This window comes from Periplaneta americana, chromosome 16, assembly GCF_040183065.1.
Source record: "Periplaneta americana isolate PAMFEO1 chromosome 16, P.americana_PAMFEO1_priV1, whole genome shotgun sequence".
NCBI lineage: Eukaryota > Metazoa > Arthropoda > Insecta > Blattodea > Blattidae > Periplaneta > Periplaneta americana.
Window position 1 is genome coordinate 180,413,361 of NC_091132.1, and position 26,776 is coordinate 180,440,136.

A 26,776-nucleotide genomic window follows, 5' to 3' on the forward strand; every position below is an offset into this window, starting at 1 on the left:
CTTTCAATATTCTGCCCAGATTGCCGGGGTAATATTATTTAAATATATATATTGTAGGATATGCACCATTGAACTTCAACTGCAATAGTAATACAATAAAACCAAAATTAGCACTGCTGTGTTGTATCACGTGTTTATTTCAATTCACAATAGTGCTCAAAATGCCATTTACTGCCAAACAATGCATAAATCTGCATTTGAAACTGTTTAATGTTCTTAGCAATACTATTCAAATCATCTGCTGTATTTCATCCCTAATTCTTCGTTTTAAGTCTTCCAGGTCTCGTCGTCGGTCTTGGTAGACCCTCCACTTCAGCTATCCCCATAAGAAAAAATCTAAAGAGTTCAGATCAGGGGATTTTGGTGGCCATTCACTACTTCCTCTTCCGCCTATCCATCTTCCTGGAGATATTCCCTTAAATAATGTGCAGGGATACCATCTTGCTGGAATAACACATAAATTCCTCCTGCTGCAGTGAATAAAGTACTACGAGCTGGAATTATTACTTCTGCAGAATGTTTAAATACTTACTTACTTACTTACTTACTGGCTTTTAAGGAACCCGGAGGTTCATTGCCGCCCTCACATAAGCCCGCCATTGGTCCCTATCATGAGTAAGATTAATCCAGTCCCTATCATCATATCCCACCTCCTTCAAATACATTTTAATATTATCTTCCCATCTACGTCTCGGCCTCCCTAAAGGTCTTTTTCCCTCCGGCCTCCCAAATAACACTCTATATGTATTTCTCGATGCGCCCATACGTGCTACATGCTCTGCCCATCTCAAACGTCTGGATTTAATGTTCCTAATTATGTCAGGTGAAGAATATAATGCGTGCAGTTGTGTATTGTGTAACTTTCTCCATTCTCCTGTAACTTCATCCCTCTTAGAGCCAATATTTTCCTACGCACCTTATTCTCAAACACCCTTAACCTATGTTCCTCTCTCAAAGTGAGCGTCCAAATTTCACAACCATAAAGAACAACCGGTAATATAACTGTTTTATAAATTCTAACTTTCAGATTTTTTGACAGAATGTTTAAATACAGTTCGGAATTTAAGTTGCCATCAATGAAAAAATTATATATTGTAACACTGCATTTTTATTGGTTTATTTTACAACGCTTTATCAACTGTCATGATTAGCTAATGTCGGAGTGAAAATAAGGTCACCTGCTAGCCAAATGAGCCCAGAGTTCAGAGCCGAAATTCACTCAGAATTTGTTCTTAATGGGCTGTGGAAAACCCGAAAAAATCTCAATCGTACCATAATCAAAAGTTGATCCAGAATCCACTGGCTTCTTGGCCAGCCATGCTAATCAATGTGACTCATTTGCATAGTACTAGCAACTCCGTCAATTAATTGGAAGGTAATTTCCTTCACTAGTTTCTATTGTATATTAAAGCACAATACAAATGACATGCTATCTCCGGATACTGCTCCACTACGAATAATATATACATGCATTTATTTCTGTAAATCAGGTATTATTTCAAACCACAAGATTATTAATTACTAACACCCAGCGAAGCCGTAATATTTCCCAGAGTATTCGAGTCTATGCTATACAGGTCTTGGTGGAGAGGTTACTCATGAATGAAGAACAGAATAGCGTTCAGAGTTAAACCTTATATTATTTCCATTATCTCTAAGTCAACTTAGGGGCAATTGTCAAATCATATCTTAACAATTAATATTGAGGAGAAAAATTCGCTCCGACACCGGGGATCGAACCCGGGTCCTTGGTTCTACGTACCAAGCGCTCTGACCACTGAGCTACGCCGAATTCAATCCACAACACCGGATCGAACCTTCGTCCTTCAGTGTTTCCCTTTGTGGCCTGACTCCATGTTGACGTATATGTCCAATGTCAACTGCCATTATATTAGGAGCGCACTCAGCTGAGTGACTTCTTTGGGCGAGATTCCGCAGTTAAGTGCACAGTAATCTGTACAGACATGTGCACTGCAGCTATGAGAATATTATAGATTTATTAATTTGTCCTACAGAATATCTGTAATATTGACAATTAATCTGGTACTGTCGATTGAATTCGGCGTAGCTCAGTGGTCAGAGCGCTTGGTACGTAGAACCAAAAACCCGGGTTCGATCCCCGGTCCCAGAGCGAATTTTTTCTCCTCAAATATTAACTGTCAATTTTACAGATATTATTCTGTAGGACAAATGAATAAATCTATAATAATAATAATAATAATAATAATAATAATAATAATAATATTTTAACAGCTTTAGCTACGTCAGAAATGTTGTCATTTTTTAAAAACTATTTCATCGTATGAACTAATAGGTCTCTTGATTATTCTTTCTAATTTTGTTCAGAACTAAAATCACTTGGGGCAGGAGTCAACAGGAAAATTCGAGAAAGTATGTGTCCCCGAAATTGCAAGGCAGAAGATGAAAATATAAGGGTAAGTATCAGATATAATATCAAAATTGCAGTTGATCAGAGCATAGGCTATTATGAAACTAAGACAAAGAAACCGTGGTTTGATGAAGATAGTTGCATGATAGTAGAAAGAAGGAAACAGACAAAATTGAAATTCTTACACGATCCAGTCCAGGCTAATAGAGATAATATTATTTCAATGAAAGATGGAAATCAAGTCGTATACTTAGGAATAGAAAGAGATTACTTGAATTAGGTAGAAACAAATAGTAGGATGAGAAGGATGACCTGCCTGCAGACTCACATTCAATCCTGAACAGATGAAAAAAAAAAAAACTTATTTTGCGCAACTACTAAATGTGCATAGGCTTACGACGAAATTCAAATGCAAACTGCTGAGCCATTTATATCCGAACTCATACTTCCTGAAGTAGAAATTGCGATAGAAAATATGAAAAAGTACGTCTCCAGTATCGATAAAATTCCAGCAGAATTAATGCACGACGGTGAAAGCGCATTGTCTAGCGAAATTTATAAGCTTGTAGCTCTACCTGATATTTGGGAAAAGGAAATTATACCAGAACAATGAAAGGGGTAATTACATTCATATTTACGGAAAACAAGACTAACTGTAGTAACTTTAGACAATGCCATTTCTTTTCATCATTCACAAAAGAACAATTCTGAGTGGCCGATCATAGAGTATCAAAATGAAACAATTCAATATCCTAACAATACAAAATTTCTTGGTATATGGCTAGATGAACATTTAAAATGGTCTGTACACCTTCAGGAACTAGAGAAGAAATTAAGTAAAATTTGCTTTGCCTTGCGATTACTAATAAGAGCATCATCTATCGAATCTGTTCGCACATTGTACTTTGCATAATTTCACTCTATCCTAACGTATGGTATAATCTTTTGGGGTAATTCACCCAATGCAATCCAAATATTTACACTACAACAGAGAGCTATTACAGCCATAGTTCAAGTGTCTCAAACTACCAGCTGCAGACCACTCTTAAAAAAAATTACATATCTTGCCATTACCCTGTATTTATATTTATGAAACCTTAAATTTTATCAAATATAATTTGCATAGCTTTCCTACAAATTCAGACACACACCAGTACAATACAAGAAATAAAGATAATATTTTTATTGAAAGTTTTAACACAACTCTATATAAAAACAGTTTCATTCATGCTGGTCTTCTTATGTACAATAGCCTACCAAATTATCTTAAAGAAATATCTGCACATCACAAATTTAAGAAAGCTCTTTATAATATTTTAATCAAAAACTGCTTTTACAGTATGAACGAATTTATTGAAAATTGTCATAACTGAATAGAAGAAGAAGGCCTTACTTCAAAAAACTTTACTTCCTCTTTTCCAGATCCTGACTTCGAGAAGGATGTCTTCTCATGAAAGACGCGATGGTTGGAATTGACTCCTGACTTCAAGACATACTGCAAACGGGACTTATAGCCGAAATAGACTGAACTGTAGTTTTCTCCAATCAAGTTCCAAGTTTTGTATATTTGTATTTGTGTTGCATTTAATTATAGTTATTACTTTTATGTATATTATGTAATTAATTATCAGTTTGTAAATATGACATGTCCCATATCATGTATATGATCAGTGGATGTAATAAAAGATTATGATTATGATTAGAGGAATATCACTTTTGTTGACGTCACACTAAATTTTATCCAATATTCTTTGAAAGGATTAACTCCTTATGCAGATAAAATTATTGGGGATCATCAGTGTGGTTTTAGGCGTAATAAATCCACTATTGATAAGCTTTTTGTATTCGCCAGATTTTGGAGAATAAGTAGGAGAATAAGACCACAGTACATCAGTTATTCAAAGATTTCAGAAAGGCATATGTTGAATTTGCATGACCTTACATTCATAACTTGAAATAAAAATATATTTTTTTAGAGTTCTTCTGTAAGAACGTGAGAATGATATGGTATTTTCTTTGTGTTTGCAGGAGAAGGATTACACTGCATTAAATATTGGAAAGTAGTGAAACTATTCCAAGCAGTGGTATAGATGTTGCACTTTTGCCACCTCTTAATGCAAAAGATGATTTGACTGATGAAGATTCGGGTGTAGAAGACAACCCACGTATACATCATTTGCTCGTAATTCAGCTGAGTGTCGATGTATTGTAACTGGCATGACTATCAACAATATATGTGATATGCCAGAAAAAAACTAACCAAAATGTGCTTAAATTATGATCTACTCCTCGATGTCAGTTGTTTTGTGTTTTCACACCAAGTGAAGTGATTGGTGAAAAAACATTAGTTATTGGATTAGTGAAAAAACAAGTGAGTGAATTAGCGAAAAACATGAGTGACTAGATATCCATAGATAATTCATGCTATATTTTGTAATATTCTCAATTGTTTATTTTTGTGGTATTCCAACATATCATTTGTAAATAAATACTAATTGTGTGCAATGATATCTAAAGTTTTAACATGATTGGGCCCCTAAATGTTGTTATTTTTAGTATTTATGTTTTCACATTTCCTATGATATTGTAGTCATAGTATAACCTAGAAAGGTTATGACTTAAAACACATACCTTTCCATTCCTAAGGAGTTGGGTTATTAGGTTATTTTACGACGCTGTATGAAATGAAGGTGATAATGCCGGTGAAATGAGTCCAGGATCCAGCACCGAAAGTTACCCAGCATTTGCTCGTATTGGGTTGAGGGGAAAAAACTTCAACCAGGTAACTTGCCCCGACCGAGATTCGAACCCAGGCCACCTGGTTTCGCGGCCAGACGCGTTGACCGTTACTCCACAGGCGTGGACATTCCTAAGGATACTTAGGAACAATATACACACTGTCTTTCGAAGTTTCGAAAAAAAATAATTCAGGGATATCTGGGTTAATTTACAGGCTTGTGAGAATCTCTTATGTAACTACAAAATTCAGGAAGATAAACATAATTCATGTTACTGAATCGTTATTGTCTCAGAAACTGAACACAATTTATTATTATACCTAATCTCACCATAAATACTGTACCACGTAAGTGGAGTCACTGTACATCCTGTTTTGAGGGTAATTCTAAAGAAAATTGTGTCCACACCTGCGGAGTAACGGTCAGCGCGTCTGGCCGCGAAACCAGGTGGCCCGGGTTCGAAACCCGGTGGGGACAAGTTACCTGGTTGAGGTTTTTTCCGGGGTTTTCCCTCAACCCAATACGAGCAAATGCTAGGTAACTTTCGGTGCTGGACCCCGGATTCATTTCACCGGCATTATCACCTTCATTTCATTCAGACGCTAAATAACCTAGATGCTGATACAGTGCCGTAAAATAACCAAATAACCACTTTTCGAAAATTCTGATCCCCATGATTCTTAGTGGTGATCTTGGACCTGTCGTCCAAATACTAGGGGACACTTTCTGAGTCCGCTACTGAACAAGCAGCAGAGTATATTTACGTCAGGACATTCTGCAGCAGAACACAACCAATTGTCTATCTTCAGACTTAAAAAAAAATTTCACCGCTGAACAGAGTTCTAGTCGGAAGGATGATAAGCTTTGTAAGTAGAGTTCCCAGAAAGCATGAAAAATTGAAAAGGGCCACCACCCCACTTGAGTGATGGTTTGTAAAGGTGTGAGTTATACTGGTCCAACTCAGCTGTATATTTGTGTAAAATGTGTTAACAGCAAGGGTCAAAATATATCAAAAACTGTGTCGAAGCTTCTCTTAAAAAATATGAGCTATAATTTACTATAAAATATACAGTGGCATTCACACTAATTTTCTGTCACAGTCACAAGGCTAAAGTTTACGGTCTTGTGGCATAATATCCCCGAACTGAAAACACTGCATTTGCGAAGGTGTCCAGTGCTTGAGGGCATTGTCTGCAACGAAAGGCACTGTGATGTGAAATACTGAAGCGATGTTTGGAGGGGGTAATGATAGAAATCCTAATTGAAAACATCTGTACTACAGTAGCTGACTGGCGGAGATTTTGCAAATGAGTGAGTAAATAAGGCGGACAATTTGGATAAATGACTATTATATTGTATTTGAATCACGTTTAGGTTCAAAATATTAAATACGAACTTAAAAATTGTATCAGCATTTGTTTATCAAGAAAAATCTCACTAGAGGTTTTGATTTAGCTGTAAAAAAATTAAAACTCGAGCAGGATTTAAGTGACTATTGCATAATTAGAAGGAAATATATCAAGATTAAAAGAAATAAAATATTCTAGTACTGAATTACTATAATTCTATTTCACTAATGTTAGCTGCATCAAAACATTTGAATGGAGCAGCCTTTTTCAGTTGACCGTGCATGAAGTAAACAAATGACGATTGCAAAGCATGTTTTATAGTACCGCAAAGAATTTGCAGTTTGAAATGTTGGCAAACAAACAAATGCTAGGGAAGTGATAAAATAAGCAAATGCTAGGGAAGTGATAAAAATAAACAAATGCTAGGGAAGTGATAAAATTGTGCGACAAGCAGCCACGATTGGTTGAAAGACGTTTTAATTTTTTTAAATTTTATTTGGTTTTTAACGACGCTGTATCAACTACGAGCTTATTTAGCTTCGATGAGATTTATGACAGCGAGATGGTATTTGGTGAGATAACGCCGAGGATTCGCCACAGATTACATGGCATTCACCTTACGATTGGGAAAAATCTCTGAAAAAACCAACCAGGCAATCAGCCCAAGCGGGAATCGAACCCGCGCCCGATCGCAACTTCAGACCGGCAGGCAAGCGCCTTAACCGACCGAGCCACGCCGGTGGCTTTGAAAAACGTCTTTTCGCACCATTTTATTGGTCAAAAATAGTATGACATAGTAAAAGTTAACCAAATAACTGTATGCAGCAGAATTTATAGCAGGTCTATGTAAGAAATCAATGAGTAAAATTAATGGAAATAGGATCTAATACGAAATTCGGTAGAACAAGTTCAGGTACAACCAAAAGTAAATTTGCATTGTTACTGTTTTAATGCCCAAAATTGAGTACGAGGTGAACAATTTTATTTTCTTTCGAATGCATGGCAACAAACTTCACCTAATGAAATTTATGATACATCATGGCCAGGAAAATCTTTCACAAAATTTAAATTCATAAATAAGGTATACACACATGTGATGTTGAGTTACACAACAACTGAGAGCAGATGCGTACTTCTAGAATAAAATCTTCAAGGCTATATAAGGCACGCATAGGTAGCTGCTTGAGGGAAGTTGTTCGGTGTGTGTAAATAGTGCATTCTTTCTATGAGAAATATGTCCTCATTGTTATCGTTCATTAAACAAATTACACATTATATTAAAATTGGTTTAGGTGTAAACACAATTGCCCTTTCAACTGTCCCTTATAAGAGAAATATACTCCGCAGATATCACTTTTAAATTATCATTCGTCTGTGTGAATACGTTCATGTTTCTTTAAGTGTTCCAATTGTGAGAAGGATCGTCGACACACCTCACATTTAAATGGCCTTTCGCCAGTGTGTATGCGTATATGTCTGCTTAAAACTGCTGATGTTGAAAAACACTTTCCACAGTCTTCGCATTTGAATGACTTTTCGCCTGTGTGAATGCTTACATGTTTCTTTAAATGTTCCAATTGTGAGAAACATTTTCCACACAACTCACATTTGAATGGCCTTTCGCCTGTATGTACGCGTCCGTGCCTGCTTAAAACTGTAGATGCTGAAAAACATTTTCCACACACCTCGCATTTGAATGGCCTTTCCAATGTGTGAATACGAGCATGTCTTTTCAAAACTGACGATTCTGAGAAACATTTTCCACATACTTTGCATCTGAATCGAGTTTCGCCTGTATGTACGCGTGCATGTTTATTCAAATTTGTCAAAACTGAAAAACACTTTCCACAGAAGTTACATTGAAATGGTTTTTCGTCTATGTGTACGCGTGCATGTGTGTTTAAAACTGACGATTCTGTGAAACACTTTCCACACACCTCGCATTGAAATGGCTTTTCGCCTGTGTGAATGCGTAAATGACTCCTTAAGTGCGCCAATTGAGAGAAAGACTTTGCACACACCTCGCATTTGAATGGCTTTTCGCCTGTGTGAGTGCGTACGTGATTCTTTAAATATCCCAATTGTGAGAAACTCTTTCCACATATCAAGCATTTGAATGGCCTTTCGCCTGTGTGAATACGAGCATGTCTCCTTAAAACAGAAGATTGTGAGAAACACTTTCCACAATCCTGGCATCTGAATGGACTTTCACCTGTATGTACGCGGGCATGTTTATAAAAATTTGCCAAATCTGCGAAACAGTTTCCACAAACATCGCATCTGAATGGCCTTTCCCCTGTGTGTATGCGTGCATGTTTATTCAGTACTGAAGAATCAGAGAAACACTTTCCACAAACATCGCATTTGAATGGCCTCTCCCCAGTGTGTATGCGTACATGTCTCTTGAAATTCGATGAACTGGAGAAAGACTTTCCACACACATCGCAATGAAATTGGATCCCTCCCTTGTGTAGGCGAACATGCTTCTTCTTATCACTCAATTTCAGAAAACACTTTCCACAGACATCACATTCGAACGAGTTTTTTATTGTATGTATACGGAAATGAAGTTTCAGAGATTGTGGCGTAAGAAAATCCTCGTTACATATATCACACTTGAGAGATTTACACTTTATATCACTAATAGTACTCGAAGCATCTAGTCTGTTGCTAGAACACTGTGTTAATTTGTTTTCTTCAAGATGAATGTTAGCGCATTCCTGTGACACTCTATTGTCAACATTATCCACAATGCTGAAAGAAATATAAAAGTCCATCAGTCACCACAATAGTCAATGTGGTGACATCTATATATAACACTACAGAGAGGTGCACGAAAAACCCGCCCGAATACAGACTGCTCAATGTCGCCCGCCAATTTGTCACCTATTGTTGCGAAGCTGTTGTGACTATGTTTTGTTTTGTATTCAGTGTTGCCAAGTCAGCGGTTTTATAGCTAAATCTGGTGTTTTCAGGACTATGCTCAGCTACACAATTTTACCGTCAGCGGCTAGCTATTTATTTAGCGTTTTTTATGATTTCGGCAGAAGGAGATGATATATTTTAAGTTGCCGTAAAGTTATTTTTAGCATAAAATGTCTTAGTAAAACAAATTTATAAATTGTTTTAAGTAATTTAAGGTTATATGTACGTGAACGACCACAAATATTATCAGAAAATGCAGGCTATAAATTTCTAAAATTTTATAAGAAAATGAACTCACAATTGGACAAAACTTACCAGGTACCACGAGACTAATTAGAACTTAAATATCTAATAAAAGTATAAAAAAGGTTAACAATAGTATTTTTGAAACCAGTATTATCAAAGCATGAAAAAAAAAACAACAAAAAATTCTGCAGTTAGCTATATCATTTGGTAACCATAACATTGTTCTGGTCTCTCTGACAACTTTAATATTTTTCCTGCATGTAACAAACACTCATTTCTGAAAAGTAGACTACTCTCAGGCATGTAGAGTTGTTTATTTTAATACAATTAATTTTTTATTTGTCGTATATAAAATATATCAAAATTTACATAATCTTTTATCACCTAATTTTTCTATTTTCAAAGAAATGGGCATTATTTTAGTCTACATTTTGCATAATTGCATATTAAGTCAGTGTACAAATTTTCAGAATTCTATCTCTAATCGTTGTGGAGTTATGAAATAATGTGTGAAAATTTTCAAATTTTCGAAAATTTAATTGAAACTAAAAAGTGAATTCTAAAAAATATTAGTAAAGTTTTTTATACTTTTATCAGTTATTTAAATTCTAATAAGTCTTGTTGTGGTAACTTCTAATTTTTGTCCAGTTGTGAGTTCATTTCCTTACAAAATTTTAGAAATTTAGAGCCTGCATTTTCTGATAATACTTGTGGTTGTTAACGTACATACGCCCTTAAGGCACAGTTAGTTTATGTGATAATCTCAACGTGTATGTAATAATATCTAGGTATTTTACTTGGTTTGGTTATTTTTTATTTTTGAGCATCTACAAATTGCTAACTGAGAGCGATTACTGTCATGGATAACTACATTTTGATTTAGATTCATTGAAGTTTGTATCCAGCCACTTTTTGAGTTAAATAATAAATAATAATTTAAAAACAGTATCTTATCACAAAATATTTTCATAATAAACACGACACGAGTACAGTTCTTTTTAGGTACAATATAAGTCGGGTAATGAAAGAGAATCATCTCGTGAGTTGGATGACTGTACAGTGTACATAATCCCTCCTGTAAGAGGATGAAGATGATTTTGTCTAGAACATAGAGCCTACAAAGTGATACAGACTTTCCATAATTTAGTCTACATTTATGTAAAATTCCTAAAACTGTATAGTTTGCCTTTCAAATTTGGAAGTGATAAGTTAAGGAAACATCTGGGTTTTTTAAACTACAGTTTACCAGTTTTTTTAAGCGTGTGCAGCGGTAAATTAAAGTTATAATAAATAATAACATTGACACTGTTCAAGAATTTAAATATTTGGGTAGTATAATTGACAAGGATGGTGGAGCCTTTGAGGATGTAAAGAACCGGATAAAAAATGCAAATAGTGCATTTGTCCAATATGGAAATCTTATATTATATCTAGATCTACAAAAATTAAAATCTATAACAGTAATGTGAAATCAGTCTTATTATATGGCTGTGAGAAATGGAAAACAAATAAAATTATACAAAATAAACTGCAAAGATTTGTTAATAGATGTTTACGAAGAATTAAAGAAATTAGATGGCCAGATATAATCACAAACTCAGAACTATGGAAGATAACAAATCAGAAAGAAATCACAATAGAAATCAAAAGACGAAAGTGGAATTGGATAGGGCACACAATCAGGAAAGAAGATGGAGCAGTAGAAAGAATGGCTTTGGATTGGAACCCCCAGGGTAGTAGAACAAGAGGAAGGCCAAAAAATACATGGAAGAGAACAGTTTTGGAGGAAATTGCTAGGGAGGGGAAAACATGGAGCGAAGTGAAGAAGTTGACTACAAATAGGGTCCGATGGAGGCACTTTGTGAATGTCCTATGCTCCTCATGAGATACAGGAGTTTGACTGATTGATTTGATTGCAGCAGTAAATGGAATTCGGAGTTGGCAACACTGTTTGCATTGTATTGTCAGTACGAAATCCGTGAAGGCTTGGTTCAGACGTTTGAAGTAAATATCTCAGCAAGATGTATTTTCTTCAACAAAGAGTCGCAATAGTGGATGCGTACGTGTCTATCGGTTCATTTAAGGAAACCGGGGACATTTTTGCAAGCAAGTTTCCTGGCGTTTCCATACAAGCATAGAGCAGTATACAGGATTTGGTGGAAAAGTGGCGTACTACAGAGTCAGTTGCAAATGCAAAAAAAGAATCGAGTCCCGTCCGTTTGTACACATGCTATGACCGCGGATATTCCAGCACGAATGAGGCAGAGTCCTAAGAAGTCGACACGTAAATTATCTCAACAAGTGAACGATACGCGTAAATCTTGTCAACGTGTTTTACACCATATAGGGATGAAGCCCTACAAAATGACATGTATCCAAGAACTGAAGAAGGAAGGCAAGGCAAAGCGTGTGAATTAATGCACATGGCTATGTCGAACAACTGAGAGTGGAATGTTGGATCCGATGCTGTATTTCATTAGTAATGAAGCCTGGTTTCATCTGACAGGACATGTAAACTCCCAGAACACCAGATACCGGTCAACAAACAATCCCTACACGATAATGAGGAACCTCTTCACGATAGAAGATTCGGAGTGTGGTGTGCTGTGTCAGCAAGTCGGATTGTGGGTCCCATATTTTTTTTTAACAACAGTAAACACTCATGTGTATACACGAATCTTTGAGGAATTTTACGCACACTTGACGCCCCTTGAACACTTGTAAGCTGTCTTTCAACAGAATGGGGTGACCTGTTACACTTCACGCGAGTCAATCTAACGAATTCATGAAAGATTCATAGAACAAAGGATTGTGGCCGCCACGTTCGCCGTACCTTACCACTTATGACTTTTATCTGTGGGGCAGGTTAAAGGGAGGAGTGTAAGGAAATAAACCAAGGACATTAGAAGACTTGAAGAACAATAGTAATAATAATCCGTGGCGCTACAGCCCGTGAAGGGCCTAGACCGACCAGCCGGCTGCTGGCTTCACGCCCACATGCCGAAGCAGAGGTGGACGATCATCCAAACCAGAATGGAGGTATCATGTGGTTAGCACGATGATCCCCCCAGCCGTTATAGCTGGTATTCGCAACCGGATTTCGCTACCTATCGTAGCTCCCCAAGTGCATCACGATGCTGAGTGGGCACCGGTCCCATACACTGGCCGAAATTTCATGAGAAAATTTCTTCCCCCATGAGGACTCGAACCAGCGCGCATTCCGTAACGCGAGTCCTAGGCGGGATGCCTTAGACCGCGACGCCACGGCACGGGACTGACTTGAAGAACAATATTCGTAATTAAATTTTCAGAATTTATGCAGAAGAGTTGTGCAAAGTGCATTGAAGCACAAGGAGGTCATTTTCAGCACCTAATGTAAAAGACAAGATCGTTTGAGTAAATACAGGCTCTTGTAGTAGCTTTTTTTTTATTTCTATCATTTGTTGTTTCTATCAGCTCATGGAGGGTCAGTTTTCCGTGTGCCACCAATATAATATCACATAGAGTGTCAGTAGGGAGATATGACGGAAAGAGACCATTTGGGAAGCCGAGACATATATGGGGGAAATAGATATGAGGGAGGCACGATATGCCAGGGACTGGATTAATCATGCTAAGGATTGGCAGACTTATGTGAGGGCAGCAATGAAGTTCTAGGTTCTCGAAAAGCCATTTGTAAGTAAAATAATATTACATTCACACACTGATCGCTCACTTCCGAGCACAGCATCTCAGGCTGTGGTATAAAGAATAAATAAGTTAATCAGAACTGTATGCGTAATTTCGTTACCCAGGATCATTCGAGTAGTTTACATTCGTTACATTTCGTTACCTATTTTTTAAATTAGGTTTTTTGATCAGATTTTTTGTATTCGACAGATACTGGAGAAAAAATGGGAGTATAAGGGTACAGTACATCAGTTATTCATAGATTTCAAAAAGGCATATGACTCGGTTAAGAGGGAAGTATTATATGATATTCTTATTGAATTTGGTATTCCCAAGAAACTAGTTCGATTAATTAAAAAGTGTCTCAGTGAAACATACAGCAGAGTCCGTATAGGTCAGTTTCTATCTGATGCTTTTCCAATTCACTGCGGGCTAAAGCAGGGAGATGCACTATCACCTTTACTTCTTAATTTCGCTCTAGAATACGCCATTAGGAAAGTTCAGGATAACAGGCAGGGTTTGGAATTGAACGGGTTACATCAGCTTCTTGTCTATGCAGATGACGTGAATAATAATAATAATAATAATAATAATAATAATAATAATAATAACAATACAGTACTAACCACAATAATTTCTTGCTTATTTATTTTTCCATTTCTCAGCTTTCTCTTGGAAGGCGTTTTCTAATTTGTGAAAGAGTAGGCCTATATTTTCCTCCTGGACCTCTCTCACATTATGTTGGTAAATAGTAGATTAATACGATCTAATATCAAAATTTATTTTGACTGACGACATGAAATTCACTGATTTGACTAAACAGTTTACGATTCATGAGACCTAACCTAAAAATATATTTTGTTTGATCACGTTGGCTATTCTAGTTATAATTGCTGTCTCCGTGTGCATAATTCCTTCTTCATTATCTTCTTTCTTCAGTTCATTATACATTATACATATGGACTCTAGATTTCTGAAGTATACTCTGAATGGCACACGATTCCTTTCTTGAAGGAATCACTACCATATTTCCTGTCTTTGACATTATTGCAATAAAAATCTAAACACGAAAGAAATTAATTAAAATGTGAAATGTAATTTCTATCGATCACCCAAGTTCATGTAGCACACCGTAAGTTATATTTATTTACACTTACGTGACTATAGTTTTGAATTGTGACCACAACGCAATGAAACACATAAAATAGCAATTATGTATTAATGTTAATACTGATATTAATTAATTATAATTATTTTCAAATTTTACTAGCTTCCAGTAACTGGCTCAGAAATCTAGAACAATACGAATTTTCAGAATTTCCACTACCGACACTGCTGCCAACGTAAGTTATAGAATCACTACCAGTTGTAGCAAAGCCTTCTTCAGTTACAAGCCGGAGCCATAAGTCGGTAACACTGTAATTAACTGTCAACAGGAGGCCTAGTATCCAGAACACGTGTTTGTGCTAATGCCGATTTTCAATGTAAATTAATGTTACAATATAAGTGTGTGTCGATGGAATTATGTTCGAGGTCGTATCAAACGTTAATTGTTGATGTATTATAAACTAAGTGCGTGTTGGCAATAAAAACAAGACAATAAATGACAATATGCCTGCAGTCTTTAGCAATTTTTACGGTTATTATTGACAAAGTGATTGACAATTCTTCTACATATTAAAATAATATTGTATAAACTACATTTTTATAGTCTTACTTGTGGTGTGTTAGAATTCTAGCCAAATTGTTGGGTCTCGCCTGCTATATCAATAAAGTTACGCAGTTGATTTTCAAGTTCATTCTAAATAGCTGCAGTTTTGTTGAAGATTCGGAATGCCTGCTATACGTCAGAACTACCTATAATTTGTAGATGCACACACTCACTTTCTTGGTTTTCAGGGTTTATTTATTAATATTACTTCTTTTCTAATAAATTAGTTATAAACATGTTTCTTTTCACTTCGTATTTACAGGATTTAAAGTTCACTGAGTTTACACTAATTGGCACATATAGTGAGGGTCACATAAGAACAGTTCCTAAACAGCAAATATTGCCGCCTTGTCAGTGTTGCCAACGGTTACCAGATATCACACGATCCTACATACTAAATGACTTATTTACTTACCGTACTTTATGTTGGAAGGTTATTCTAAATAATTCAATAATTTGTAACATATTTTCATAGGCAAACTATACGGGAAAGGGATCAACATGTCAAATATTTTGTCTGGCAATACGAAATTCATTGGTTTGACTAAACAATTGACTCACGAAACCTAACCTAAAAATGTATTTTGTTTGACCACATGAAATCATTAGTACCAACTCCAAAAACTTACCTGACTATAGTCTTGAATTATAACCACAATGCAACACATAAAATAACTATTATGTATTAATATTAATACTGATATTCATTAATTATTAGTATGTTCAAATTTCACTAGCTTCTAGTAACTGGCTCAGAAATCTAGTACAATTTTAATTTCATGGAACTCCAGTACCGACAAATATTGTCGATATTTGTCTCAGCTGCCAACATACGAGTTACAAAATCACTACCATTTGTAGTATTTGTCAGTATCGCAATTCGAAACGAAGTTGGCAAAAGAAAATTCAACCTGCAAATTAGAAAATCACCACAATCCACTAGCATATGTAGTAATGGGGGAAAAATGGTTAGGTTTCACCCTTAAGGTATGAAGTAAGCTGACCCGGACTATATATAAGAGATAATGATGTGTTTTGTTACGTATTATGTTGAAGGTATGTTTCTTCATTTGTTCATAGGTCTTTATACTTGGCCTTGGCATATTTAAAATTATATTTTAGAATATTTGTAACAAATAATTTAGGATAACAGCATTTTTATGGTGACTGGTGAGGTTCAATCTAAAACCGGCTTCCTGGGCGTCTGAAATATTTATAGAAAAGCACGACAGATGATCACATGATATTAAAATGTATATGAAATCCTGGACCTTTCACGTCAGAGGTGAAACAACATAAAGCGGACAGTTTCTGAAACACAATTACAAATAAACCTAGAGCAAGAAGAAATGTGCGTCCCCACAAAAAGATGGAAAGAAAACATTCAACGTGTTCACATCTGTTACAAGTTGTGGCATGAGAACAGAACAAAGGAATGGGTATAATCCTCGATTAATAATTATAATTATGAAGATAACTAAGTTGTATTGAATTGCAGAAAGTAGTAGTGTATCATTAAATATTATAATCAAAAGTAATTAAAAACATGCAGTAGTAGCAATAATTAAGAACAAAACTGAACATGACATGTATCGAGGATATGGATATCCTCAGCAATACTTCACAATTTTTCTGCGGTTACATTGGGAACCTCTGAAATTCACAAACAGAACATGAACTGTAAGGCAGAGGTATGAAACCTCACGATCCTCAACAAGCTTACACCATTGCCCCAAACGAGAACATTGGACCACCAAAAGTTGACAACAGTGCCTCCCCCTAGCTCTATAAATTCGGACACATAATCAGTCCCAGAATCAGTTGCTCCTGGTACACCTAGGGAATCACTTCGCCCGCGTGTGACACGCCACTGAAGATGTCTGCCGCAGCATTAGACGAAACGTCTGGTACACACAGCACCAGTAGACCATGACCTCTCAGCCCGAAAAATTCTTGATCAATAAAATGTATGTCATTCATCATGATTAAATGAACCGGTGAAAGATGGAGAGAAAAGCAAAACCAGCACAGTACACTCACCTCTCAGGGAACACTTCATCCTCATCTGAAGATACTTCTACTTCCTGTTCCTGCTTAACACTGTCCAGATCGAACACATCTTCCTGAAAAAAAAATATTAAAAATTGAAGAGAACTTTAACTGGGCATTTGGAAGAAATTTCAACCTAGAAAATACTACTAGGTTCAAAAAGTTCCCGGAATTTTACTACCATTTTTCGTATTAATATATAACAAGGGATATTATACATTTGTTTTGTTGGTAACATTCATGATGTCATTTCCTTAAAGTTTGTTGATAATGGCAATTATTGGTTTTGAGTTGTAGGCAATTGTTTATCATAGTGTTTCGTTTGTTCGTCGCATTTTGTAATTATGTCCACAGAGCAAAGTACAAACATCAAGTTCAGTGTTTTGCTGGGGACATGATCAGTATGGCTGATGAAGATGGTGATTTCTTAAACAAAATGAAACTGGTGCTACTTGTACGACGCAGTCCCTAAACGACAGTCATCTGAGTGGAAATCGAAAACATCTCCTCGGAAGCAAAAATTTCCTAGGCACACTTCCAAAGGCAAAGTTATTTTAAATGTTATGTTTTATTTAACGACGCTCGCAACTGCAGAGGTTATATCAGCATCGCCGGATGTGCCGGAATTTTGTCCCGCAGGAGTTCTTTTACATGCCAGTAAATCTACTGACATGAGCCTGTCGCATTTAAGCACACTTAAAGCAAAGTTATGTTGGAAGTTTTCTTCGACTCTCAGGGTCTCATGCACCATGAGTTCATTCCAGAAGGTCGTACTGTAACGAAAGAATTGTACGTAGAAACCCTCCGTCGCCTCTGGGACGCAGTGAGAAGGAAACGTCCAGAAAAGTGGGTAGAAAACAACTAGTTCCTTATGCATGACAATGCACCTGCTCATCGCGCAATTATTGTAAAGAATTTTCTTGCCAGGCACAACATAACTGCTTTGGATCACCCACCATACTCTCCTGATCTCTCACCACCTGATTACTTTCTGTTTCCCCGTCTGAAAAGTCATCTGAAAGGACGGAGATTCAATGCTGAAGACGTTATCGCAAACGCGACGAGAGCACTAAGACGGGTTTCACAAAATGGCTTCCAGGCCTGCTTCCAGGAACTCTACACGCGTTGGCAAAAGTGTGTTGTTGCGGAAGGCAACTATTTTGAAGGGAATGCTGTAGAATAGTGTTTAAGGTACGTTGTTTCTATGATGCTAGCAAATTCCGGGAACTTTTTGAACCTAGTATGTATGTTCACAGAAGTCCTGCAAAATACATAACCAGAAACTGATATAATATTTGATTTAAATAAACAGTAAAAGGTTATATATTGAAAGATTAATACTTTTCGCTGTATAAAACACAGCTGATAATGCAAACTCACCAAAACGACTTGCTCTTTACTCCTAACATAACAGAGTATAAAGGTTTTGCTTCCACACACGCAAATCGACCTCATTCATTGTTACTATTAAATACTCGTAATACAGGTATGTACAGGGGGCACAAAAATTTAAGAGATCATTTTCTGAATTAATAACTGTGTATATCTCCAATAAATGAGTTCTTAGCATCGCCACAGATACACTTGATTGTACTTGTCACTATCTCTGTCACTAGAGAGTTCTTGAAATTTATATTTTCCCCGCCATTCATAAAATATTTTGATATGATACCTCTTGCACAAAAGGGGAGATCTATAACTGAAACTAGATGAATATATTTCAGTATTATTTATATTTATCTTGGTAATAATGAACAGTTTCACTCGTAGACATTTTGTTTTTGCAGCATTAACTTCCCATGATTGTACGAGAACAGAACGGCAGTTACGTAGACTTTCGGCTCCCCACTACTACCAATAATGCATAACACAATGTCAATACGGTCGTTGCTGTCATCTGCAATACAACGAACTTTTCTGTTGATTTTCGAGCTCATTTTTTTCCGGTTATTATATGCTTATTTAAGTTGTGTTAACTCTCGCTAGTGGTTTTATATTTTATTTTATCCGTCTTAGTATTTATTTTATTATTGTAAATATTTTTATTTTATCACTATTATTATTATTAATTAATTATTTTGTATTATTATCTTTGTATCATCTCCGTCACGATTATTCTATTGTCATTATTATTATTATTATTATTATTATTATTATTATTATTATTATTATTATTATTATTATTATTTCTATCATCAGCATTATTATTTTGATGTCTGCAAAATATATGTAGATTACTGGACAAGTACGAGCATATTCTCATTTCGGGTATCTATTCATATGTATTCATTTCAAATGTAAATTGTAAATAAATTTGAATTTTTTTATACTGCACATATTAAATATAACAAATCTTTCATTTAGGCATGCCAACTCTCCCAGAATGGCAGTGTGTGAGAGTGGAAGTAAGTTAATTATTGTCATAGCTAATTCAGGATCGAAAGAAAAGAAACAGAAATATTATTGCGTGGAAAAGTTGATATGAGTGGTTAATAAATAAAAGTGAATTTGAAACAGAATGTAGCGATTGCCATCATAGTTTTTCAATTAAGTCGAAGGTATCTGTGTAGTGATTACTCATGCGAATTCCTCTAAACACCAACGTAACGAGAAACAAAGTACATCATTTTTTAACAAACCTTTTACGAAAGAAGATCTTCTCACGGAAGCAAAAAGCACAGCAACTTATCATAGGGTTAAACATCATATTTGTTACAATAGTATGGATTTTTCTAATAAATAATCTAGTGTATTATTCAGGGATTCTAGCATCGCAAGGAAAGTGAAATGTGCTCGTACTAAATCCAGCATCCTTGAGGAAAATGTGATTGCATGTGCAACAAAAGAAAAACCTATTCAAGATCTAAAAGAGGAAAAATATTTTTTGTTGCAACAGACCTTTCCAATGTTGGAAACATGAAAATTATTCCGGTAATAGTGCAGTACTTTTTAACAGAAGAAGAAATCAAAACTAGTCTTCCGGATCTTTATGATGATGCTGACGAAACGAGCGAAAATATAAGGAAAGTAATTTTAAATGTGGTTGAAAGTAATGATCTGAGTGTTGCTAATATTTGTTCGTTTGCTTCAGGTAATGCTTCAGTGAACTTTGGTGAAAATATATCTGAAAATGCGTGTGCCGAACATAATCAAAGCTAGGAATTGTTAGACCAATGACAATAAAAGTTTCTGTAAATTTAAAATAAGACCCTGTTCCTAGGCACAAGAACTTTCTCAATACATTCAAGATAATTCTCTGTTAACTACCAGATGTGTATATTTGCGAAAGGGTATCTGTCGAATACAGGGGGGAGAACCATTAATCCCTCCCATTGAAGGCTTTAAGGAACCAACCTGGACAAATACCCAATGTCCCATCCCTACCTTCCCGTGGTGCAGCTGTTAGTAAGCATAATTTTACGAGCTGAACTAAAGGAAGGGGCTACTCATCAATTAGCACTGGTCAGCTTGATGAGTTAATGACTGAATTTGGTATAATTTTCCTCTATTCAATACCTAATTCCCTCTTTACCCTTTCCTATCCAGTCCTCTGACTGAACTCTTACTTTCTTCGAACCTGACGGCATTAGAGCATTCGAGGCCTAGGGGTTCATTTCACTTTCCTTCCTCCTCTTTCTACTTTCCTGTTCCTAGTGTTGACCTGCTATGGCACTAAAATCGTACTCTAGTGGCTTAAGGAGGGAAAGCTGGTGATCAACAAGATATCCCAGCTAGGTCCAATGGACCCGTCGACCAACAGCAGGTGTGGTCCTCCAGACATTCTGGGGGTTGTGTGTGAATGAAGTAGCCACCAAAACGTTAAAATATGTGTTCACTTAAATCGGCTACAACTTGCCATTATAGAATTGGAATATATGAGTCCTCTAACTGCCCGTTGTGCAACTCAAACCAAGAAATGTATTCGGAACACCTCAAAATCTGTGCTTCAGTGGCTGGCCGTGATAATATGTTTGAAAAATATTGGAGTGCAAGAGGTCAAATGACTTTATTGTCAAACACCTGACATTAGAAAACAACAACATATTTGCGAATTATTTTTGTTTCAAATCTAAATATGAAAGAAGTCTAAGATAATTATATATTTAAAAAAAAAGAGAAAGAGAAAAAAATTAACAGTATTTAAGATTTTACAGCTCTGTCAAAGGGAAAATGCACTGCTGCCATATCCTTATACTGACAGTGAAGCACTTACATCACCTTCAGTTTTCACCACAGGAAAGCTGATAGGATCTGGAGTGTCTTCAACCTTTATCTCTGATTTGATATCATAGCTGAGGTCCACGCATTCTGTCTTTATGCCCGTCGTTTCCAGATGTGATAGAGTCCATTCCTAGAGAACACAAAACACCGTGAATATCTACTTTTATTTGACTATTTTATATGTAACTTCATGTGTAAGAACCAGAGCCTTCTTTATTTACAAGCCGGAGCATGGGTAGGTTTGGCAACGCAGAGTGGAGGCAAGCTAATACAGAATCCGATGAGACGATGAGGTAGAGCCATTACAGTGAACGCTCTGCACTTAAAATATCCGTTGTGTGCGATTCGTACGAGGAGTGCGATACAATGTAGTGAACGCTTACCTTAATAGGGTAGAGTGAAAATATGAAGTTTATGGAATCAAAGTGTAATAAAGGGAAAAGCTGTGGGGTGATATCATAAAGAACAATGCAAAATATATTTTCTTTAAATTAATATTTAGAGGTGCCCCAAGAGCAATATTTTGAAATTTTCATAAAATTCTGAGGTTCAGATTTTTTAGCAACAGAACATTCTCCAGTGATTTAATCTGAACAGGATACGGGAAATATGTTAAAAGACTATGCATATTTTTGGTCCCCTCTTATTTCATCTTGAAGAGTCAAAGAAACCTCAATTAATAATAAAATTAAGAAAAATCACAAAACTCTTAGGTATGATATAATTAATAGGTAATTTCCTAGAAGACGGGCAAAATCCAACATGGCTGACGAAAACTACCAAAACGTTCTGCCAACTATGAAGTTCAAATGTCACCAAACATTACAAAATCAAAGATGGAAAATTAAACATATATTCATATTTTTAAGAAAGAAAAAGCCTTTCAAAAAATGAAAATATGTTTAATTTTTCATCTTTGATTTTTTATGGTGTTTGGTGGCATCTGAACTTCATAGTTGGTAGTACTTTTCTGGCAGTTTTCGCCCGCACTTTACCCCCACAAATCACTAAAACACAAAACAAAACAATATTTTATCACCTAATCAAACAAAATTCAATCCTCATTGACGTCTTCAAAGACAACCACTTCACTTGCATTATGACACAGGCTTCAAGGCAATCTGAACTTAAAGCATGCAGCCAACAAAGAACTAAACCACCACTTTGTCGTACAGTTAAGTTCACATAACTAAACCATGTATTTACACAAAATGAAATTCTCTTTGAACTCTTATTACACCTTAACTTGTATGGAGAATTCAATGAACAATTCCTTGGAATCACAGGAACAGTTTTCTCGTCAACAATCGATACAATTTTTATTCACCAGCGAAAGAACTGAACCAAAATCGACATAAAATGTAATACTCTGTTCTATGTTCACACATCTTTCACAAATATCATAAAATGACAAACTTTCAATAGGTTTACCCATCAGACACAATTTAACACCACTCACGTCAAACAACCAAGAACAACTTACTGACGTCATTATCCATTCAAAATTAACGAAAATTCTAGAACACATGATGACAACTATAACCACTGAAATCGAAGGAAAATCATAAAATGACAAACTTCCAATAGCTTTAGCCAGCAAAACAGCATAACACCACTCACTTCAAACAACCAAGAACAATTAACAACGTCATTACTCATTCAAAATTAACGAAAATTCTAGAACAAATGACAACTATAACCAATCAAATTGAAACATCATCAATGCGACACCTCGTATAAAAACCTAGAACTAACATATAAAAGTCACTAAAAATCACTAACATTTAACTCTAAAGTAAAAAAGTTGGTAATACTTAGTACATCCAACCAGGTGCCCGTCTTCTATGAAATTACCAATTAATATAATAAAATTAATGGAAATTCATTCTTCTTATGTTGCAGAGAATTTAAATCAACTATCTCTAATTAATACAAGAAATCTGACCTTCTACCCTGTATTCGCAATGCCAAAGGGGCTGAACTCATCACAATTACCTATCTATCATGACGTAATGAAATATTATCCATGGGTCAAAAATGAATTAAAATCTGACTTCAAATCAAATGAATCTACAGTTGGAGAGATTTCAGAAAGCGTTGCTAACAAAACTAAGGAAATCCAAGTAAAGGCATAAATTCCGAAAGTCACTCATAGAAGAATATTACAACTGATTCGTGCTTACTATGATCAATACACAAACTTAATGAAGCCTTGTAAGACGACATAGTGACGACAACTTAAATGACAACATTGCAAAATTCAAAGAAGAAGCAAACAAACTATTTGATATATACAGTTGAAGAGACCGCTGCAAGAATGATGGATGTCATTTGGAATACATTTTGCAGGAGAAGCAATTGAAAGTTTGAAATGCTTAGTGCTCAAAGCTTAACTGTGATTTTCCAATCATTACTGGACAATGACTATCAGTGTTAATGCCATATAACTCTGTATGTACATTCTATATGTCGTAAGCTATGCATTGACAGTCTTGGTTCATTTTCGACAAGAAAGTGACATCCATCATTCTTGCAGTGGACTCTTCTGTTGTAAATGCAAAAAAAGAAAAAAAAAATAATAGGCCTAATTGCGATAAAAACCGCAGAGCAAAGAACAGAAAGAAGCATGACAAGTGGACCCGCTGATTTAGTTACCACTCAGAAAGAAATTAAAAAGAAAACAAGAATAAATTCTAACTTAAAAAAATAAACGGGCTGAAATGGAAATTTTGTCATATTTTATGTAAAATACTATACCTTTTGTCCCTTTGAATCCCCTCGAAAATACAAAAATACCGTATACTGCAATCCAATTTAGAGTCTTCCAAATAAAGTTTAAACAAGCCTATGTGATTTTACAACAATTCATTAGCTATGTAATGAAAAACAAAATAAAAGAACAAATATACAAAGAGGCAAAAAGAATTATAATTTTAAGAAATTTCAAAACCCTTGGAGCACCTCAAAAATTAAATAAAGAAACTGCATATTTTTCACATTCCTAAGTTAAGTGAAAATACAGATTTTTGTAACTATATTACATTAAGAAAACGGATAAAAAAACAATTTCGTGTATTGTTTCACTCCACCCTACTACCTAATGATATTTTACTCAAAAGCTATTAGGCTAGGGTGACTATTGATTCAAAATATTGTCTACTTCTGAAGTTACAAATCGTATCAGTTAAAAAAGTATGAAAAATGAATTATGGTTTACAAAACATAAGAATGACATGGTGGTAAAGAAAAATAGCGACTATGGACTTCTGTAGTATAATTAGGCCAATAATAATAATAATAATAATAATAATAATAATAATAATAATAATAATAATAATAATAATAATTGGACTTATTATTATTATTATTATTATTATTATTATTATTATTATTATTATTATAAGTCCAATTATTATTATTATTATTATTATTATTATTATTATTACTTACTTACTTACTGGCTTTTAAGGAACCCGGAGGTTCATTGCCGCCCTCACATAAGCCCGCCATTGGTCCCCATCCTGAGCAAGATTAATCCATTCTCTATCATCATATCCCACCTCCTTCAAATACATTTTAAAATCTTCCCATCTACGTCTGGGCCTCCCTAAAGGTCTTTTTCCTTCTAGCCTCCCAACTAACACTCTATATGCATTTCTGGATTCGCCCATACGTGCTACATGCCCTGCCCATCTCAAACGTCTGAATTTAATGTTCCTAATTATGTCAGATGAAGAATACAATGCGTGCAGTTCTGTGTTGTGTAACTTTCTCCATTCTCCTGTAACTTCATCCCTCTTAGCCCCAAATATTTTCCTAAGCACCTTATTCTCAAACACCCTTAACCTATGTTCCTCTCTCAAAGTGAGAGTCCAAGTTTCACAACCATATAGAACAACCGGTAATATAACTGTTTTATAAATTCTAACTTTCAGATTTTTTTACAGCAGACTGGATGATAAAAGCTTCTCAACCGAATAATAACAGGCATTTCCCATACTTATTCTGTGTTTAATTTCTTCCCGAGTATCATTTATATTTGTTACTGCTGCTCCAAGATATTTGAACTTCTTCACTTCTTCAAAAGATAAATTCCAATTTTTATATTTCCATTTCGTACATTTTCTCGTCACGAGATATAATCATATACTTTGTCTTTTCGGGATTTACTTCCAAACCTATTTCTTTACCTGCTTCCAGTAAAATTCCCGTGTTTTCCCTAATCGTTTGTGGATTTTCTCCTAACATATTAATGTCATCCGCATTATTATTATTATTATTATTATTATTATTATTATTATTATTAATATTATTATTATTATTATTGTTATTATTATTGAATGATTAATGTTGATTGATTGTATTTCATCTCATTCTCATAATCATTTGTTCTGTTTTGTTTTTTTATTTTGTGCTAAACTGTAATTGGCCTTGTGCTGTTGTTTTGCACATTAATATTCGAAATAAATAAATAAATAAAAATTATTATTATTATTATTATTATTATTATTATTATTATTATTATTATTATTATTATTATTTGTATTGTTATTATTATTATTATTATTATTATTATTATTATTATTATTATTATTATACATATGGCCAAGCTGACAACAGAGCGAAGAGCTACAGCTTACAGGTTCCATCAAGCTCAGTCATAAGCACAAATGCAAGTTGCTGCTTATTGTGTGGGAAGCAGATTGCGCCCCTGAATTGTTCAAGCAGGATAAGATCAATAACTATGGCTCTGTATTACTCGATCGTCGTGCAGGGTTAGCTTCCACCCACGGACTATCTGGGCCTCCTTATGGAGAAAAGAACCAACATACATTTCATAATGCCAAACCAAATCACGACGCCTTATATCACACAACTATTGCGTGGGGCTCTAGCTTAGCTTACCGAATATAAAGTGTAAAGTGTACGCTTTTCTGCCACTGTTCGAGAAGCACACAAAGAAAATAGATATAAGACTTCAGTTTACCTCTGATAAAGTCTTATTCTGTTCCACTTTTAATTTGTCATCTTGTAGTAGTAAGTGAATAGGATCATCCTCTGGCTCCATCTTGATCACATCCATCACAACTGAAAGAAGAGGTTATGTAACTGACAATGTTTACGGTAATTGAACTGCTGAGAACCACTTACTACAAATTACAACGACTAAACTCGAATCGCACTTCCTCGTAAACATTTTCATACAAGAGCAGTTCTATACAATTATTAATATAACTTATACACTTCAGCTGTAGTCCCACTACGAAACAGAAATCAGTTAATCTCATATCGATACTGGAACAACGTCCGACTTTTCTTGCAAGAATAAACGACGATGCATAACTTATATTACAGTTATAGCACAGTCTAGTATATACAGTCACGAAGCTTGAGTTGTTGAGGGTACTAGGAACAATAGCCTGTGCCGATACTATTTCGCATTGTCTGTGATGAGGCGATAGTAGCGATCCTACTGGTT

The 26,776-nt window shown here is 35.3% G+C and overlaps 1 protein-coding gene across 6 annotated transcripts in view; it reads right to left on the minus strand.

Annotated features, from left to right (window-relative positions):
• The window catches only part of LOC138692134 (zinc finger protein 678-like), a 73,571-nt gene that overhangs the window by 40,134 nt on the left and 6,661 nt on the right, over window positions 1-26,776 (minus strand). For 2 of the 6 annotated variants that reach the window (XM_069815123.1, XM_069815119.1), the window contains exons 2-3: window positions 26,285-26,385; window positions 17,068-17,150 (exon numbers count right to left, since the gene is read on the minus strand). In XM_069815123.1, the coding sequence (XP_069671224.1) occupies window positions 17,068-17,092 (25 nt within the window). In that variant the 5' untranslated portion in view covers window positions 17,093-17,150; window positions 26,285-26,385. Of the gene's footprint in view, window positions 1-7,296; window positions 9,231-17,067; window positions 17,151-21,289; window positions 21,428-26,284; window positions 26,386-26,776 lie in introns of those variants that run through there. The other 4 variants (XM_069815118.1, XM_069815117.1, XM_069815124.1 and 1 more) reach the window with 4 other exon arrangements.